Here is a 20663-nt window from a genome sequence, read left to right as displayed (position 1 = left end):
GACATGTGAAAAGGGCAGAAGAGTCAATAATATTGTGAGGTTCATTGTAGATACGCCCGTATGATACTAAGCGCGAGATAATATTATTACGTAAACAAATTCTTACGTTCGATTTGAGTTTAGGTCGAATGTTCGATGTGAGTTATGTAAATTTTTAGAGGCGAATGAACCCGCTAGTTTAAAACCTTTTCAATAAACCTATTCTGCCATAAGTCCCTAATAGAAAAATATGATACAACGTGCTTAACAACCCTTTCGGGCTATCATCTTGATCATACCCAGGTAACCAATAAGCATTTAAATAAGCAGTATTTCAGTTTCAAAACTGCATTCCACCTGCTTACTGCTATATAATAGCAGTTCGACCGCTAAGCTGCCCTAAATAAGCAATCGAACTGCTGCTTAACATCTGACAGCTGTTGCGTAGCATTTGAAATAGTATCAAGGGGCTGTCCATTAATTACGTAAGGGTTTATGTGGGGAGGGGGGGTTTGGAAAATCTTACGCGCCATACAAAAAATTTTAGGTTCTCATACAAAAAATCTTAGGGGGTGTCGAAAAATCGCAAAAAAAATCCCTTACGTAATTAATGGACAGCCCCCTAGTATCAAAAGTTGCACAAGAAAGCGAGAGAAAAAAAATGAGAAGAGAAAGGGAGGAGAACAGGTATGAAGCGGGGAAAGGGAAAAATTTTTGTTTTTATTTTTGACAATCTGAGGGACAGGAAGGTTAAGCATTTAATCAGCCGTATATCGGGCCAAAACCTGCATTTAAGTAGCACTAATGGCGCATATACGGCAGATTAGCACTAAATAACCTGCTGTAAAGGCGCATATAATGCTAAACAAATGCCGCTTTAACTGCTTATTGGTTACCTGGGTACACGGAATGATACAATCATTCACCCAATCAGTATTCAGTATTCAGTATTTATTCAGTTTAACGTTAGCCTATAGTTATAAACTTTTCATTAGGTCAAGGGACAATACATTATAGATTAATACAAATTGATATATATGTAAATCGACAGTGTATAATACATTTTTATTAGGGGTACTCACTAAACAGATTTAATTGCTGCGAGACGTGATTGTGATCGCGACGTTTAATCAGTTTACGCTGTTAAGTGAATCCCCCTATTATGGTTTACTTTATGATGGATACATGGCGTTATTAAGTGTAGATTGAGTTTATCAGTTGTATGTTAAATTCAGCAACTCATCAATAGAATCAAGGAAAGCTTATAATTTATAGGATAATTTTAAATGCAAATCTTAAATCACATGCCTTCAAGTTCCGTTTAAAACAGTATTTTTTTTTAATTTAGCACTGAAAAGGGCAGAAGAGTCAATATGTAAACAAATTATGGCGTTCGATTTGAATTTAGATCGAATTTCGAATGAGTGCAATCCGTTTCGTACCTTTTAATTCCGCCGCCCTATTTTGCTTATCCTTTGACAGATACGCGTATTTCGACTACCACTTGTAATCTTCCTCAGTGTCAGTTATCCACTGAAGAAGTCATCACATTCACCCCGCTTATATACTAAAATCCTACCGCTACTAGGTATTATCTATATGTTTACCCCTGTAAAAATGTTTAACCCTTATGTGGCCGACAGGGTACCCGGGTACCCAGTGCCCATTTAAAATGCACGGTGTAGAAAAAAGCAAAAAGTTAGTCGGACACATAACGGTTAAGTTTAGGTACTTTTATTTATAGGTATAGGTAGTGGTTTACTCTATAATACATGTCGTTATTAAGCATTAGCGGAGCCAGCTTTTTCTTTTTTCTTGCTCACTCTCACAAACATGCAAGCGAAAGAGCGAGATGAAAGAGGGGGCAAGCTGCCTCCTCTTCCATCTTTCTCTTTCTCGTGTACGTTTAGGAGAGTGAGTAAGAAGAAAGAAAATGCTGGCTCCGCCAATGTTATTAAGTGTAGATTGAGTTTATCAGTTGTATGTCAAATATTCTCAATTTAGATGAAAATCGGAGTTTTCGACTAGCGAAGTTGGATTTTCCTCCAAATCCATACGTCGGACCTAACTTCGGAAGTGGTGCGCTGTATAGTAAACCTGGTCCGCTATACAGCGCACCACTTCCGAAGTTAGATCCGACGCACGGATTTGGAGAAAAATCCAATTTCGCTAGTCGAAAATTCCGTGATTCAACTGCACGGACAATACAGCATCTCAAAAGGCAACTCATCAATGAGCCATTTTACGAAGTGACAACAATGTTGATGATGATATTGGTTTTCACGGGTTATTGGACGCTACCTTCTGTCAAAATTCATTCATAAAATCGGCTCGTAAAATGGACTATAGAATCAAGGAAAGCTCATACTTTATAGGATAATTTTGAATGCAAAATTTTAAATCACATACCTTCAAACGAGGGGCGAATTACTACAAAAACAATAGTCAATTACGATGAGTTAAGGCTGGGTTCCGTTAAAAAAAGTATTTTTTACCCTTCTTACACCCATAAGAAGGGTATAAATATCGCTCGAAAAACCGACTTTCGATCCGAGGCCCGGAGGGCCGAGTCTCATATACCAATCAACTCAGCTCAACGAACTGAGCAAATGTCTGTATGTGTGTGTGTGTGTATGTGTGTATGTGTGTGTGTGTGTGTATGTGCGTTACAAAAAAAGTCACGCACGTTTCTCAGCCGTCTGTCAACCGATTTGAGTTCTCTTGGAAGCAAATGAAAGCTACTACATCCTAGTAGAACGCTATTGATTTTTTTTTTTTCGATTGGACGTTTGGTTACCGAGATATCTCTCGAAGAGTACTTATGAGTCATGCATCTAAACTTTTTACGATTTTTGACCAAGTGTATCATAATAAATATTTCAGCCGTTTGTCAATCGATTTGGGTTCTCTTGGGACCAAATGAAAGCTACAGCATCCTAGTAGATCGCCCAGAAATTTTATTTCGATTGGACATTTGGTTACCGAGATATCTTTCGAAGAGTACTTTGAAGTAATATAGGTTAGCTTTTTGAGAGATTTTTGACATTCAGCATATTGATGAATATCTCAGCCGTCTGTCAACCGATTTGAGTTCTCTTGGCAGCAAATGAAAGCTACAACATCGTAGTAGAACGCTCTGAAATTTTATTTCGATTGGACATTTGGTTACCGAGATATCTTTCGAAGAGTACTTAGGAGTTATACAACTAAACTTTTTGAGATTTTTAACAAAGTGTATCATACTAAATATCTCAGCCGTGTGTCAATCGATTTGGGTTCTCTTGGCACCAAATGAAAGCTACAACATCCCAATAGATCGCTCATAAATTTTATTAGAATTGGACATTTGGTTACAGAGATATCTTTCGAAGAGTACTTAAGATTTATTCAACTAAACTTTTTGAGATTTTTGACCAAGTGTATCATAATAATATCTCAACCGTCTGTCAACTGATTTCGGTTCTCCTGGCATCAAATGAAAGCTATAACATCCTAGTAGAACCCTATTCAATTTTATTAGGATTGGACATTTGGTTATCGAGATATCTTTCAAAGAGTACTTGGGAGTAATACAGGTTAACCTTTTGAGAGATTTTTGACCAAGTGTATCATAATAAATATCTGAGCCGTCTGTCAACCGATTTGGGTTCTCTTAGCACCAAATGAAAGCTACAGTATCCTTGTAAAAGGCCCTGTAATTTTTTTTTTTTCGATTGGACATTTGGTTACTGAGTTATCTTTCGAAGAGTATTTCAAAAAAATCCTTTTTTTATTATTATATTCGTTTGTTATCTTGCATGAGCTTTTGACCAGTCTAATGTTCAATCAATAATGCTGACCTCATATAAAATGTATGTGGTTATTGTTTTCAATAAAATTATAAATAACAAATTACAAATTAACAGGAATTCTATGAAAACTAACAATATGTTAAATGAAAGTTTTGAATTTATATATTCTGGGGAAAATGCAAGAACTGGACAGCCAAAATAACTAGCTAATTCCAAAACTGATTAGCATAGTAGATATATTATTTTTGTCCTTTTATGGTGTAAACCATGAATACCAAGTACTTCAAAGCTAATTTAATCGACTGATTAAGAGATATTAGACAAACTGTATCTCGCTGATTTTCTTATCCATTTGTTAATCGATTCAAGATCTTTCGGCAGTTATCAAAACAAACAATATTCCAGAATATGTAAGCTATTTTTTTTTTAATTTCACACGAGATTCTAGAAGATGTCTGGCATTTCTGGTAGTTTAGTCCATAGTCCATGATGCTATTTTGGAAACCAATCCACTAGATGCCAAATCCACAATATTTTCTAGAACTTTTGGTCCATCACACAAAATAAATATGTTAAATACAAATAAGACAACAATCGTTTTAATAAGTGTAAGAAGGGTTCTGTTCACCATAGGTGGATTAAATCGGGTTTTTTAATTGAGCACTGAATGAAATTCTCTCCTTCACTCTTACAGAAATTTAGTAAACAAGGTCAAAAAACGTCAAAATCCCATACAAAATTGAAACAGTGCAGTGCCCTGTACAAAATAGAATTACGGCTTCAAAACATATTGTTTGTATTTTTTTTATTTAATTTCTTTATATAGGTATGTGAATTTGAAGTAAGAGCTAATTCTTTACAAATATTTTTGTATCAATATTTAGCTATATTTCATATTACCAGTATTAGAAGCATACAATTTTAATAATTGAGTTGTAAGGGCCTCGTGGTAAACTTTTATTTCATGTTTGGAAGTTCAAAACAAATAACCGTTCTTACAAAGTTTTATTTTTGTGCAAAAGGTTAACATATCCTTCTATATTAGAAAATTGTTTCGCTACGCTTTTGTCTTGTAAGATTTAGAATAAAACAACTGAAAGTTATGTATTGCAGGTGCGTTGATGAATCGCAGGTCAAAAAGCCAAAAACTAAGAAGACCAAGACTCACTACAGACGAAATCGTGCCACTCAAGTAAATTCGGAAGACATTAACATGATCAACGTGAGAAGATTCGACCTACTGGACACTAACGCCGAGAATAAACCAATCAGAGCCATTGGAACCGAGTCGGTCATTCCCCAGTGTCGCTTTTGCCTACGAAGGGTTTCTCGGGAAAATTTGAAAATCATACTCATGAAACATAGCATAAAAGCACATGCTGCGCTTCAGATTCGAGTATTCCACCATGATGCGTATCCGTTAGCCTGTGTGAATTGTTTGAATATGATTGACATCATCTTTGATTATAAATCAGTAGTCACTAAGGCACGAAAGTTACTCCTTGATAAAAGAATGCACTTGGAGAATGACGGGTGGGATGATCCAGTCAATGTAGGCAGTTTCAATCAATGTAAATCAGCCATAGAGAAACATCGAATGCAAATCGATACGATTTATGATGATCACTTGGCTAGAGATGAAAGAAGAAATACGCAGATGCTGGATCCGAAAATGGAGTTGAGCATTGAGGATAATGCAGCATCTGACACCAGGAATGACACGATTCATATTCAAAACGCATATACCGCCGATTCAGTACATAAGGAATCAACTTCTGTTCAATTATCTCTGGAACCTGGAATTGGTGATGTAGAAAGTATTTTACAGGCTGTCGTTGAAGATGTTTCTGTAAATAGTGGCAATATTATAAATGCTGGTGACGGGTTTGAACTTCCCGCTGCAAATTCTGTAGCCACTCCACCAAATACGGAATCATTAGAGAATGAGAATGGTATACCATCACGCAGTAGAAGAAAAGCAAAAGAAAATAAAGTTTACTATTCTTCTGAATCTGAGCAGAGCATCGAAGATGATGATTACGATCCAGGCGATTCGAATGCTTCTGAAAATGATGACGATGACTTGGTTTACATTCCAGTATCATTGACTTCGGAAATACCAGAAGTATCTGTACCCAAAAAAAGAAAATACAATAAAATGAGCGGCCTACCACGAAAGCCCAGAACGAAAGAGCAGCACCCTAGAAAGCGTCGTAAGCCAAGAGAATCAGGGTTGGACTACAAATCACCGCCCGTTCAACCTGTACTGTGTGACTTGTGTGGAGAATCAGTTCGTCCTGAAACCATCGAAGGACACAGAAATCGTCATCTAGGTAAAGAAATAACAATTCGTCAGGCACTGCTAACGATTACTAATTATCGATTTATTTGTTTCATTTAAGGGATCAAACCATACAGCTGTCCCGCCGCAGGATGCGATTGGACATTTTACGGTCGATCCAACATGTCCACCCATGTGCGACGAGTGCACCCGGAGAACGGAGTACCAACTCAGAAATGCGACGTGTGCGGCAAGCACATCAAAGGCACAACTGGATCATTGAATGTGCACAGAAAGCGTCATTTCCAGCAAGAGAGAAACTTTGTTTGTACAATATGTGGTAAAGGTTTCACCTTGAACCGATACCTCAAGCAACACTCGGTAGTGCACACAGGACTGTTTCCACACGAATGCAGCTTTTGCGGTAAAAAGTGAGTAATGGTATTTTATAATGCGGAAGAAATTTTCATTAAAGCATCCTTAAATACTGTTCCAGGTTCAACAATAAGTGGAGCATGAAGACGCATGAGAAAAATGTCCATGGTAAGAAAAGTCAAGATTGATCGAACGATTGTATAAGTTGAGAAAAATCAATTTTGTTTCAATATTTCAAGACAGCGGAAGTAAGGCTGTCATTAAATTTTAATTTATGTTAAGTCACTGTTTCACTCGTATGAAGAATTCCATGAGTATTTTTTTTTTCATAGGTCATGCGTTACATGAATTGGGTCTCTTCATTCTATGTTGCCTTTATAAAGAAGTAGACGTATGATTCAATAAAAAGAACACAAATTTACCGTTTTACTAAAACAATGAATTTGTTGCTGATGATAAATACGTTCTCTAGATTTGTGCTCGAGAAAATTTGAGCTTTGTACTCCAAATACTTTGTCCTTTAAATGGCAATCTTGGATCTTTTATTGCTGTGTGCATTCCTCGGTGCATTCAAAATGCAAATATCAAATGCGGGAGCACCAAATGCGGTAAGATATACTAACATGTAACCCGATGTCAGTGGGAGCTTTCGAATCCTAGGTTGGCGGTGATATTGGCTATGGTTGCTACGTTGCCTTTGGTAACATGTGTTACCGCGTTTGAAGCGCATTTAGCCACCGTTTGCACACAGACAAACAGACGTAACATTTGCGAAATTTCCATCGACCACGCTTTTAACGATCATTTTAAATTTTTATAGTTGTGGATTTCACGACCAGAGGCGCGCGCATCGTTTTTCTATGCGTTTGACGTTTCACACTAGCGCCTTCTGTTGACGATATGGCACAACATAGTGATTCGTGCAACTTTTCCACCAGGTGATGGTAGTGTGACCTGGGTGATAAATTTCCATGAAAATCGTTCAAGCTGTTACGTCTGTTTGTCTGTGGTGTGCATCTTGAGCGCACACAGCAATATTTCGTTTTTGAAGAACGAAAAAATTAAAAAAAAATGCAAAGAGAATCGTCAAACACAGAAATTGATCGGAAATTGATCATGTTAGTTAGCGCTTATGGTATTATTTTAGTTTGCCAATTTCTCATCGTAATAGGCTGTTTCACCTCACGCAAATCTGCCAGGAAAAGGCCTACTTTCCCACAACAAATTAGCAGTGAATGGTTTACTCCACGTATATGACATCCCTATTCCCACCTAATAGGATTGTTTGCAGCCAACATCAATTGGGTTCCCCTATTGACAATGCATTTGAGTTCCCTAAACATTGGTACAAGATGCGGGAATCGAAATCGTGACGTCATCGCACCCTGGTGGTTTACTCGGCAGGCCTCGTTGGATAAATGTATCACTCGTGCTGTAAAAACCTTTATTCTGCACCTTGTTGCGTAAATTACTGTTGCACAAGAATTAATTTGAAGGGATTCGGTTATCCGGAACACGGAGAAGGCACGAGATACAAACTAACAGAATGGTTTTATTTAAAGTGAAAAGTTAAGAGCGACCGTTCGCGTCACGTGGTTGTTACAAACTAATGAAAAAGTCCCATCCGTTGCGGTGGTGAGACGATCGATTTGAAAAATCGCCGACTACTTTGTTTTCATAATTCAAAATATGGAAGCATCAGTTTGTCATACGATTTAATATGGGAAAAAATAACTTCTTCAAAGAAAAATCGCTTGAGGTCACCCATTGATCACTAATAATAAGTCGTTGAATGATTTATGTAGATAACTTCACGAGGAATCAGATCCCGAAGACCGCAAAACGATGCGACATTCGTGGAAAAAGTTATTAAGCCTTACCCGATCGATAAAATGACGAGATTTTATTATTTATTGTTATTCCTTACATGTTAAACAGCGTTGGCATGCCATTCGGTTTTCAGTCAATAACTTTTTCCACATGCCTCAGATCACTTTGCAGTCTTCAGAGGGTTTGTTCCTCGTATAATTTCCAACAGAAATCATTCATCAATATATTTTTAGGGGTTAAGGGGCAACCTGTGGCGACTTTTCTTTGAAAAAGTGATTTTCTCCATAGTAAATTAGCATTAGCATTAAGCGAGTCGCACAAATTCGTAGGTGGTACAGTCCTAGACCGCTGTTATGAGGGTTGCCTCCTTCCCGTCCGAACCAAAGCACAAAGATTTGGGACTAATCTCTGACTCTTAGACAAGACTGACGCAATCCGCCAATGGTCGAGCACTGTCCTGACCACGTCCTTGCGACTGCTGAGGAATGGGAAAGGATGGTTAGTTTTGGACACCTATGAAAAATGTAGACAACTCTACGATCTCTCAGGCCTAAGTGTCACGGGAATTAGGGTGTTGTTAGCGGAAGGGTTAACTCCAAAGGATACGCTTGGTTAACGTTCAGGCACACCATTGTACTGCTTCGAATCAGTTGTATGCCCAATTCATCCTGGTTTTCTCGTCATATTGTTGGCATTTGGTTGAATTACTAGATTCTTCGGTTGATAATCTGAAATATAAAATAATATTAACATCGTACGTCAAATGAGCTCGGCAAGCCTCGTTGGATAAATGTACTACTCGTGCTGAAAAAATCATCATTTTGCAACTTGTTGCATAAATAACTATTGTTCGTGCAGTTGAAAATCGGAATTTTTGACACGCGAAAATCGATGTTTCTCCTAAACCGTGTGTCGGACGTACGTCGGGCACAGTGCGCTGGATAGAGGGCCAGGCCCGCTGTCCAGCGCACTGCGTCCGACGTTAGCTTTCACGAACGGATTTTGAGAAAATTCTATTGTCGGGTGTGGGGAAACTTCGGATTTCAACCGCGACGACAATATTTTGTGTCCCACGCTAATGTACGCAACACTACTAAAAGCAGAAACCACTATTTCATTCAGTGTATGGAATGATTACCGATTTTGCGCAATCATAATTTACCGTGTATGTTTTGCTTTTACACGACGCTCGGCGGAGCTCTCGTTTTTTTCCAGTGAAAAAAAAGTGGTAAAATAAGCTGCTAAAATGAACAGCCGTCGTTGTAAAAGATCCGGAAGTGTGGAGAATGTGCCCGTGTCCTTTGTGGAGGTGAAGGTTGAACCGGATGTGCTGGCATATGAATGCAGTGAATCGTTGCCATCGTCGAACACTCGGCCTCGACATGCAAGGAGGAGCTCAAAAGTTGTCAACAAGTATGTATGGATCATTCAAAAATTACATTGTGAGATGTCGTAATTCTAGGCTGATATGTGAAAAGGGGAGAAGAGTCAATATGTGAACAATAATGAGCCATTTTACGAAGTGACAACAATGTTGATGATGATATGAGCCATTTTACGAGACGTTTCGGATCAGCTGATCGCTCATTTCATGAATGAAAATTTGACAGGAGGTTGCGCCCAAGCCCTTGAGTGTTAATATAGCGCATTTAGTTCACCACTGGACTATCGCACTAGTTTTCACGAGTGCGAAAACGCTAATAAAAGTGCGCGATTGCATCAAATCAACTCGGTGTCTTCAGAGCACTTGTTCTCCATAGATTGAAGAAATAGTGCGCCGAAGACATCAACCTGATTTGATGCAATCGCGTACTTTTATTTACGTTTTCGCACTTATAATGTCGCAGTTCGCAGTCCAGTAGTGAACTAAATGCGGTATATCAATATCAACATTGTTGTCGTTTCGTAAAATAGACTATTGGGTTTCACGGGTTTTTGGACGCTACCTCCTGTCAAAATTCATTCATAAAATCGGCTCGTAAAATGGACTATTGATTGGTGCACCAAGCGGTAAGAAGAAGAATTTTGACATCCAAGCGGTGTGCCGTTTACATCCATCGACCAATCAGCGACGAGGATCTAATCGACGGCACACCGCTTGGATGTCAAAACTTCTTCTTTTCGCTTGGTGCATCAATCAATAATTATTATTGTTGAATAAGAATTATTGAATTATTAATAATTATTGAATAAGAATTACTCTTACGTTCGATTCGAGTTTAGGTCGGATGTTTGATGTGAGTCTTACGCAAATTTTTAGAGTCGAATGAACCCGTTAGTTTAAAACCTCTTCAGTAAACCTATTCCGCCATAAGTGGTATACTTTATGACGGATGCATGTTTAGTTTATCAGTTGTATGTTAAATTCAGCAAATCAACAATAGAATCAAGGAAAGCTTATAATTTAAAGGATAATTTTAAATGCAAAAACTTAAATCACATGCCTTCAAGTTCCATTTAAAAAAGTATTTTTTTTTAATTTAGCACTGAATGAAATACTCTGCTTATACAGTTGCTATAGGTATGTGAATTTGAACTAAGAGCTAATTCTTCACACATATTTTTGTATCAATATTTAGCTATTATCAGTATCAGTAGTATACAATTTAAATAATTGAGTTGTGGAGGCTCGTGGTAAAGTTTTATTTTATGATTGGAAGTTCAAACCAAATATTTTTTTGTTTTATTTTTATTTCTTTTTATTTGTGAATTTTAACTTAGGCTATCTTCACACCAAACCAAATAACCGTTTCTACAAAGTTTTATTTATGCAAAAGATTAATACATATCCTTCTATACTATTACTAGAAAAAAAAACAACTGAAAATTATGTCTTGCAGGTGCGTTGATGAATCGCAGGCCAAAAAGCCAAAAACTAAGGAGACCAAGACTCACTGCAGACGAAGTCGTGCCACTCAAGTAAACTCGGAAGACATTGATATAATCAACGTGAGGAAATTCGATGCATTGAACACCAACGCCGAAAATAAACCAATCAGAGCCATTGGAACCGAGTCGGTCATTCCCCAGTGTCGCTTTTGCTTACGAAGGGTTTCTCGGGAAAATTTGAAAATCATACTAAGGAAACAAAGCATAACAGCACATGCTGCGTTTCAGATTCGAGTATTCCACCATGATGCGTATCCGTTAGCCTGTGTGAATTGTTTGAATATGATTGACATCATCTTGGATTATAAATCAGCAGTCACTAAGGCACGAAATTTACTCCTTGATAAAAGAACGCACTTGGAGAATGACGGGTGGGATGATCCAGTCAATGTAGGCAGTTTCAATCAATGTAAATCAGCCATAGAGAAACATCGGATGCAAATCGATGCGATTTATGATGATCACTTGGCAAGAGATGAAAGAAGAAATACGCAGATACTGGAACCGAAAATGGAGTTGAGCATTGAGGATAATGCAACATCTGACACCAGGAATGACACAATCCATTTTCAAAACGCATCTACTGCCAATTCAGTACATGAGGAATCAACTTCTGTTCAATTTTCTCTGGAACCTGGAATTGGTGATGTGGAAAGTATTTTGCAGGCTGTCGTTGAAGATGTTTCTGTGGATAGTGGCAGTATTATAAATGCTGGTGACGGGTTTGAACTTCCCGCTGCAAATTCTGTAGCCACTCCACCAAATACGGAATCATTAGAGAATGAGAATGGTGTACCATCACGCAGCAGAAGAAAGGCAAAAGAAAAGAAAGTTTACTATTCTTCTGAATCTGAGCAGAGCATCGAAGATATCGAAGATGATGATTACGATCCAGGCGATGCGAACTCTTCTGAAAATGATGACGATGACTTGGTTTACATTCCAGTATCACTGACTTCGGAAATACCAGAAGTATCTGTACCCAAAAAGAGAAAATACAATAAAATGAGCGTCCTACCACGAAAGCCCAGAGCGAAAGAGCAGCACCCTAGGAAGCGTCGTAAGCCAAGAGAATCAGGGTTGGACTACAAATCACCGCCCGTTCAACCTGTATTGTGTGACTTGTGTGGAGAATCAGTTCGTCCTGAAACCATTGAAGGCCACCGAAATCGTCATCTAGGTATGACAAACGGTCGTCTACCATCAGCTAGCTAGTTTCATTGTGCTATTGTCTCTTCCAGGAATCAAACCGTACAACTGCCCTGTCGAGGGTTGCAATTGGGCTTTCCACGGTCGTGCCCATATGTCCCGTCACATGCGGCGAGTACACCCTCAAAACGGAGCACAATACCAAAAGTGTGACATTTGTGGCAGGTTCGTTCGAGGCTTACCGAATATTCTGAACGAGCACAAAAAGCTCCATTTTCTAAAAAAGGATGGCCATGTTTGTCCAGTGTGTGGAAAAGGATTTGCTACGCCGAGATATTTGAGACAGCATTCGATAATACATACAGGGCTGTTCCCGTACGAGTGTAGTTATTGCGGCAAAAAGTGAGTAACAATAGGTATAATACTAGCTATCTAATAATCGCTATCATTTAACAAACTTTTCCTCCTATCCAGGTTCAACAATAAGTGGAGTATGAAGACTCACGAGAAAAATATACACGAGAAGAAGAATGCATTACCAACCAGCCACGATTCAGTAATGGAACAATCCGGTCAAGCATATATGGAATGAAACTTTTCATTATACAAGTTGTAACTGTAAACCTCACTGGTGTTTTTTTCTGTATTTGCTTGCGTGGCGCCCAAATTATCCATATTCCGAAGTATCAGGTGTCATGTTGAAATAGTCCATTTTACGGGTCGAATTTAGGAATGAAAATTTGACAGGACCTCGCGTCCTAACCCGTAAAAATCAATGTCATCATCAACATTGTTACAGGGCTGTTACAGTTGTCGCGAATTTCCTGGTTTTCGCGGATTTGCCGCGATTTTACCTTCTGAGTCGCGGATTTCGCGAGTGCTTAAAAGTTGGTCGTGGAATTTCGTAAATTTAACTGAATTTAGACGCAAATTAGTTGATTCCTAATATTATGTTCACACTGCAATTTTAATAAACATTTTTCCGAAACTTTGAACACGTTTTTTTTTTTCAATTTTCAGTCTGAATGTTCTCTCCTAGTTGTTATGCAAATTTCAACTGAGAAAAAAATACCGAAAACAACGAAATAAAATATAAATGTTATATTACGAACATTAATGAAAGTTTTATGTATCCTTTACCAACATTATTTAAAGCAGTTCTGAAGTTGTTTGTACATAAATTCATTTGTGTTTATTTTTTATGAAATTTTCGCCGACATGACGATCCCTAAGAACTTTTCCATGGTCCAATATTTGTATTGATTTTAACATTGAACTAATCCAGTCGAAAATCACTAACAGTTATTTATAACTTTTTGAGGATTTATAAAAAATAGATTCTGTACGATAATCAGTTTTCATTATTGCTGACTGCACCCCAAATTGGACTGACACAATAGTGTGCACACAATAGAAATACACTAGAACTCCAGTGGCGCTGTAGTCTCTTTTCCTATTTAATTAAATTATTAACCTTTATTGTAATAATTGATTGTTTTAAGCTTGGTTTTAAGGTATTCAGCTTGAAGAGCATCTTTTGTTTTGGTAAACAAAATTCATTTGACACTTCTAGTACCGCCAATGACGCTGTAAGGGCGTGGCAAACTAGATGTTAGTCACACGAACAGTCGCGACATTGGACTTCTGTGGCTAGTTATTCTAATGTGCACACACCTTGAAAGTGTGATTGCAGCGCAGGGCTACGTCGGATCGAGTTGAGGTCTTCGGTGATATAAGAGTCTTTTTTTTTGGGATTTTTTTTTGTCGGGTTTCGTACAGGTAGGGGATACTCCCACTTATTATTACTCTAACGAAATTGTGGAAGGAATTGTATTCAAATTTCTGCTACATCTTAAATACACACTAAAAATACAATGATATTGTTTTGCTCTGCTAGTTTTTGCCTATAAAAAAGGTGATTTTTCTATAGAATATTAAACTTCCACGAAGGAAAGCTATGGAAAAGTAAATATTTATAAGAATTTCAATGAACTCTTATCGAAATTACTAGTTTAATCTCTGACGCACCCAATCATAATCTACTGCGAATGAACAATCATGACTGCCTATAAACTTCAATGCTAAGTATTGTCGGGCCGCCTCCAAACCGGACTTCGCACAATCAAGTCGCAACGCGACCCAACTCGCGACGTTTTTTAATCATGCCAAAAGTAGTGCGCATCCTTCCCGTTGTTGTCAGCAGCACAGCGCACTAGATGCGAAAAATTTGCGACACTTGTGGACTAAGAAAATGGCAATTTTTGATTGAATTGAATTGAATCTTGATTCCATCCGGATAGTTAATATTATCTATATAAATATCTATATATCATATGCTGATTTATCGACCGTATTCTATTAATAACTTGATGATTTTGTGGCTATATCGGTCTCTTTCTACTCATAGTATAAGGGAGTAGAGATCAAAGTGGATAATGAAATGATAGATATGATAGAATTCGCTAGGTAGCGAACAAGTGTGAAATTTTTTATAGAAGGTGAAATTAGTCTTGGTAAGGTGGTATGAAAACTACCAACCAAGCCGATCTGTTTAAAAGCACAGGTCGCACGGCAGAAGTTTCACGCATTCGATGTATTCGTTCAATACATGGCCTACTTGCCTAATTTCACCTTCTATAAAAAATTTCACACTTGTTCGCTACCTAGCGAATTCTATCATATCTATCATTTCATTATCCACTTTGATCTCTACTCCCTTATACTATGAGTAGAAAGAGACCGATATAGCCACAAAATCATCAAGTTATTAATAGAATACGGTCGATAAATCAGCATATGATATGAAAAGTTTGGCTCAAAAAGAAAAGTGTTCTATCCTATAAGATCGAAAAAGCTAATAGGAAGAACACGCCGCGATATAGGCATACCCCTATGAACGGAGTGCGAATTCCGAAAAAGCTACCGATCGATAGAATTTGTGATGAAAACAGAACAATACATTAGGCAGTCGGGTGCCTGAAACTTTTGCCAGTCTTGGTAAGGTGGTATGAAAACTACCAACCAAGCCGATCTGTTTAAAAGCACAGGTCGCACGGCAGAAGTTTCACGCATTCGATGTATTCGTTCAATACATGGCCTACTTGCCTAATTTCACCTTCTATAAAAAATTTCACACTTGTTCGCTACCTAGCGAATTCTATCATATCTATCATTTCATTATCCACTTTGATCTCTACTCCCTTATACTATGAGTAGAAAGAGACCGATATAGCCACAAAATCATCAAGTTATAAATATCTATATCAATACAATTGTCAGAAACAAAATATTGTGGATTTACCGGCTACTTGTATTCTACCGGTCGCTTCAGTATGGCCTCCAAAGTTGCCGTGTAATAAAAAGAGTACCGTAAGCTGGTGTGTACACGGTAAGATACAAAAATGCTAAAATGCATAAAATATTTACTAAAACCATATTTGATCTGCCCACCCTTTGGAATGCATATTTGTGATTTAATAATTCGTATCTAAGAGACGTTTATGCATTGGAATGCATATATCGATTATATTCGTTGTACAATGCATATTTGATTTTATTTTTTTTACCGAAATTAAAATTAAAAGCACAACACAACAAGTTTGGCGGATGCAGAAAAAAGAAAAAAACTAATTTATTATCTCCTCTATCTTAAAATACAGTCAACATAAATACATAACAGCATAAAAAATCACTGGTTATATGCAGGCGAGTAAAACCCAGCAACATCCGGAACCGAGGCAAACTTGATCGTTGTCATCTCACCACCGTTTAATAATGTTCCGCCCAAGCTTCCGCCTGTACGTTCTTCGTGGGGCTTGCCGTGGGATTCTCTGGATCAACTGGGTGTCTACATCTTTTCGATGACAAAAAAATCTGTTGAGAAAGTATTACAATTTTAATATCCTAAGTCTATTCGGAAAAGTTGGCAAGATTTACTTACTGTGAATGGAAATCGTGGTCGGTGATGCTCCATGGATTCCGGTGAACCGAAGGCAGGAAATAAACTGCTTTCTTTCGAGTAACTTGTTGTGTAGCAGAAGTTATTAATGATTGTAGATGATAATTTTCACTTCCTAGCCAATTCCTAGCAATGGCGGTTGACGAGCTAAATTGTTTTCAAGTCCCAAGAATAACTTAAGTGTTGCTATATTCATGGAAATAAATAAATATCAGAAACGCATTGGAGTGCATACTATATATTAATGTAATGCATATTTTTTATGCAGATTAAAGTTTAAAACGTTAAAATGAGAAAAATATATTATATATTATGCTAAAATGTATATCCATTTTTCTCCGTGTAGTTGATCAATGGGGTGAACCTGATCACTCAATTACCCACGGATATCATCATTCAAGGAAGTTACCATTCCATTTTAATATTACGTCATTGGATTGCGAATGGTTAAAGTATAATTCTGGCGTTCGATTTGAATAGGTCGTATGTTTGCTGAGATTCCCGGATATAAACTAACCATAGGGTGTTTGGTGAGAACCATTCCTGCACCATACAGTGTACCAGCTACAATAATGTATATTGTAATGAAATGGTTCGCTAAATGCTTCGCACATTGTAGCTACTATACATTTACATTCGATTTTTATGTAACAATTTATTATACTGTTTTTCTTACGTTTGAACCATTCACTTTTCCGAAACATTATTTTTCCGTACATTTTTAATTATTTATTCAGTTTTAGATTTTTTCCGTGCTTTGTTTTGTTGATGTTTGTGACTTTTTTGATGCAAATGAAAGGAAAGAAAAAAAAGGGAATAAGTTGAAACATCAATTCAAAGTCAATAAAATGTTTAAATAAATAGTAAACCAGAACTGCAGATCTAAGAGATATGGTGGGCTAGGTATGTAAAGTGCGTTGAGAGGAATACGATTGACGAACTTTATCTTTGACGTAGAGCCATCTTTAACATATGGACTGGACTGAATACTGAAAGAAATTCTAATTTAGGTTCGTTTGTGGGTTCGCTTTTTTACCTAACTTATACTTAAATCGAACTTGACAGTTTTCTCATGAGTTATATATTTCCCCGTGTATTTCAAACTTTGGTCAAACTGGAGCCTCAATATTGCAATAACGGTTAAGCACGCTGTAATGATACTTATGTACCTCGTCACCCACTTCATGCAACTACATTAGTGGTCTAATAATACTTAGGGCGCTCGGCATAGTTCCATCATGCCGCTCAAAGTGTTGCCACAAATAATGCTTAGTTTGCGAAACCCGGTTATCTGGCTGGTGGGGCATGGGAACCTAAGCTTCAACTGTTAATGCAATCAGAGACTACTCAGACTTAGACGTGGGCGATCCTATATATGAAGGGTTATCCAAAACACTCTGGAGAATTCCCAAAGCGCATTCTCATAATGCTAGTAAGCCTAAGATGCCATTAACAGGAGGAAAATGACAAGATAATATGACATTATATGGTTTATGTAATGTAAAACAATACAATATTAAAAAAGAGAACCATTCCAAAACCATTTAATTAAATGTATAACCAGTAGTAAAATTACAATTAAAAACAATTTATTAACAGTACATTTTATTGTTTGAAACCTAGGGGCAAGACACTGTGCAAACGAGAGTAACTCTGAGAAATTCTGAGTAACTCATTTCACCAATGATCGACGAAATTTGTTGAAAAGCACCCCTAAAACTGCAAGAAAGGCGGGATATCGGGCAATATTGTTTTGATTTTGCGATAAATCAGGCAACACATAAGTCAAAACGGGAGCAAACCAGAGAAATTCTGAGCAACTTTGTGAAGGAAAATGTACTCTCCAGCACAGTGTCTTGCCCCAAGTTTGAAACCATACGTGTACCATACAATGTACGGTTTATTAAAACCTACGTATTAGAATTTATAACAATTCATTTACAATATAATGTATGGTTTTGCAAAAAAATATATATGGAGAAAAATATTTTTTTATATTGTTACGATACTTAACAACCCGTATAGTATATTGTAAAAATCTTATTTACAATTTACTGTATGGGTGTCTACATTACATTTTATTGTTTTTGTATTTTTATTTTTACAGTGATGTCTACTGTAAAAATATGGTTTTAAATAGTACTGTTACAATACAACGTTCGGTTTTTCTACTGTATTTTTTATTCGGGTTCCTATGCAGATTTGACCTATTCAAATCGAACGGGTCCTAAAATAAAAGACGAAATATCGCTTATATTGAATAATACGATCAAGCATGGTATTCTAATCGGAATTGTACTTTACTTGAACTTGAAAAACAAAGGAATAATGAGAAAATTCGAAATAAGTAAAATGGTAAATAGTTCTACTTTGACATTTGAGGTCAACCTTGTGTGACTGAGCTCGACATTTTTCGCACTGGGATTTCAAAAATGTTTCCTACACGGAGAAAAATGGATATACATTTTAGCATAATATATAATATATTTTTCTCATTTTAACGTTTTAAACTTTAATCTGCATAAAAAATATGCATTACATTAATATATAGTATGCACTCCAATGCGTTTCTGATATTTATTTATTTCCATGAATATAGCAACACTTAAGTTATTCTTGGGACTTGAAAACAATTTAGCTCGTCAACCGCCATTGCTAGGAATTGGCTAGGAAGTGAAAATTATCATCTACAATCATTAATAACTTCTGCTACACAACAAGTTACTCGAAAGAAAGCAGTTTATTTCCTGCCTTCGGTTCACCGGAATCCATGGAGCATCACCGACCACGATTTCCATTCACAGTAAGTAAATCTTGCCAACTTTTCCGAATAGACTTAGGATATTAAAATTGTAATACTTTCTCAACAGATTTTTTTGTCATCGAAAAGATGTAGACACCCAGTTGATCCAGAGAATCCCACGGCAAGCCCCACGAAGAACGTACAGGCGGAAGCTTGGGCGGAACATTATTAAACGGTGGTGAGATGACAACGATCAAGTTTGCCTCGGTTCCGGATGTTGCTGGGTTTTACTCGCCTGCATATAACCAGTGATTTTTTATGCTGTTATGTATTTATGTTGACTGTATTTTAAGATAGAGGAGATAATAAATTAGTTTTTTTCTTTTTTCTGCATCCGCCAAACTTGTTGTGTTGTGCTTTTAATTTTAATTTCGGTAAAAAAAATAAAATCAAATATGCATTGTACAACGAATATAATCGATATATGCATTCCAATGCATAAACGTCTCTTAGATACGAATTATTAAATCACAAATATGCATTCCAAAGGGTGGGCAGATCAAATATGGTTTTAGTAAATATTTTATGCATTTTAGCATTTTTGTATCTTACCGTGTATCTGACATACACGGTAAAAAAAATCACTCAAAGTATGTGTTATAAGCTAGGGACGAGACAAAAAGGCTAAAAAGTAGAAATTATAAATATATTTTCAACTAAGATTAATATAAACGTCAAAAAATGAGTAAATATGTACTCTTGAACCATATATTGTGGTTTAAAACAAGAATCCCGATAGGACTTTAGGAGCCCATTGTTGCTTCCTTGAAAGTCGATATCCGCGAGTAATTGAGTAGTGTTGGTGAACTCGCACTCAAAGCACACTCATGAACCGCTTCTGCGTGAGCAAAATCGCGCGCGATTCTGAATCGTTTTCTCACGCGCGAGAATTTCATGCGAAATCCGAGGCGAAATCTCGCTTTCACGAGTCAAGTGCCGAAATCTCGTTCGCTTGTAAAACGAATTCAAATCAATTTGAACGGCATTCAATGTTGTTGTACGCTAGATTTGCTTTCGTTCTATTATTTATACACTCAGGAAAATTGCCTCATACTTAATGGCAAATATAGATTGAGTTTAAATAAGGGCGAAAGTAACATGAGAGAGTTCTCTTCATCGACTCTCTCTTTTGCAAATTAAAGTGACAAGATACAAGTATTGTTGAACTTTTTGGTCATAAATCGCTAGGTTGCGATGCAATCTAGCGTCTAAGTGTAAAAAAGTTCGATTGAATTTGCATCTTGTCACTTTAATTTGCAGAAGAGAGAGTCGATGAAGAGAACTCTCTCATGTTACTTTCGCCCTTATTTAAACTCAATCTAGATATCCATGTGTCAAACCACATCCAAAGTATATGCAACTAATACCCGATTACGCAGGCAAATTAGCACATGAATAGTATGTGCTTTAAATTGTATAAGTCGCTGCTGTATAGAGGTAATCACGTTCAAATGTATGCGTGCCTTTTTAGTAGATGTAGTTGTGAAACTGCGAGGAAAATATTTGCACTCTTGCCCCGGACGTTAGTTTTATCATTATTTACCCGTTTTACCCAATTCGATTGGGTAATATTTGCATATGCAATCTGAATAGCCTTTCAATCGGCGT

General features: G+C 37.1%; 2 protein-coding genes across 2 annotated transcripts in view; both read left to right on the top strand.

Moving 5' to 3' along the window:
• LOC109407531 (zinc finger and BTB domain-containing protein 18) overlaps nucleotides 1–6707 on the top strand; it is a 7851-nt gene extending 1144 nt beyond the window's left edge. The window contains exons 2-4 of the mRNA XM_019680597.3: nucleotides 4884–6103; nucleotides 6173–6482; nucleotides 6548–6707. Coding sequence (XP_019536142.2) covers nucleotides 4884–6103; nucleotides 6173–6482; nucleotides 6548–6614 — 1597 coding nt within the window. The 3' untranslated portion in view covers nucleotides 6615–6707. The remainder of the gene's footprint in view (nucleotides 1–4883; nucleotides 6104–6172; nucleotides 6483–6547) is intronic.
• A 2664-nt stretch (nucleotides 6708–9371) lies between these two features.
• Nucleotides 9372–13567, top strand: LOC109407530 (zinc finger and SCAN domain-containing protein 5B). Its single transcript, XM_019680596.3, has 4 exons — nucleotides 9372–9669; nucleotides 11097–12325; nucleotides 12387–12696; nucleotides 12769–13567. Exons 1-4 carry the CDS (start codon nucleotides 9503–9505, stop codon nucleotides 12884–12886), a joined length of 1824 nt encoding a protein of 607 aa, XP_019536141.2. The 5' UTR covers nucleotides 9372–9502; the 3' UTR covers nucleotides 12887–13567.
• Nucleotides 13568–20663: the final 7096 nt, after the last annotated feature.

This window comes from Aedes albopictus, chromosome 3 (genome assembly GCF_035046485.1).
Source record: "Aedes albopictus strain Foshan chromosome 3, AalbF5, whole genome shotgun sequence".
In the NCBI taxonomy this organism is placed as follows: Eukaryota; Metazoa; Arthropoda; class Insecta; order Diptera; family Culicidae; genus Aedes; species Aedes albopictus.
Note: the sequence above shows the minus strand (reverse complement) of the source record. Positions and strands in the feature narration are given on the sequence as shown.

Excerpts from the sequence above, each read along its gene's own strand:
- LOC109407530 (XM_019680596.3), top strand. The coding sequence starts at position 9,503 with ATGAACAGCCGTCGTTGTAAAAGATCCGGAAGTGTGGAGAATGTGCCC. Across the intron at positions 9,670-11,096 it reads AGCTCAAAAGTTGTCAACAA|GTGCGTTGATGAATCGCAGG; the intron begins GTATGTATGGAT and ends TATGTCTTGCAG. Across the intron at positions 12,326-12,386 it reads CCACCGAAATCGTCATCTAG|GAATCAAACCGTACAACTGC; the intron begins GTATGACAAACG and ends TGTCTCTTCCAG.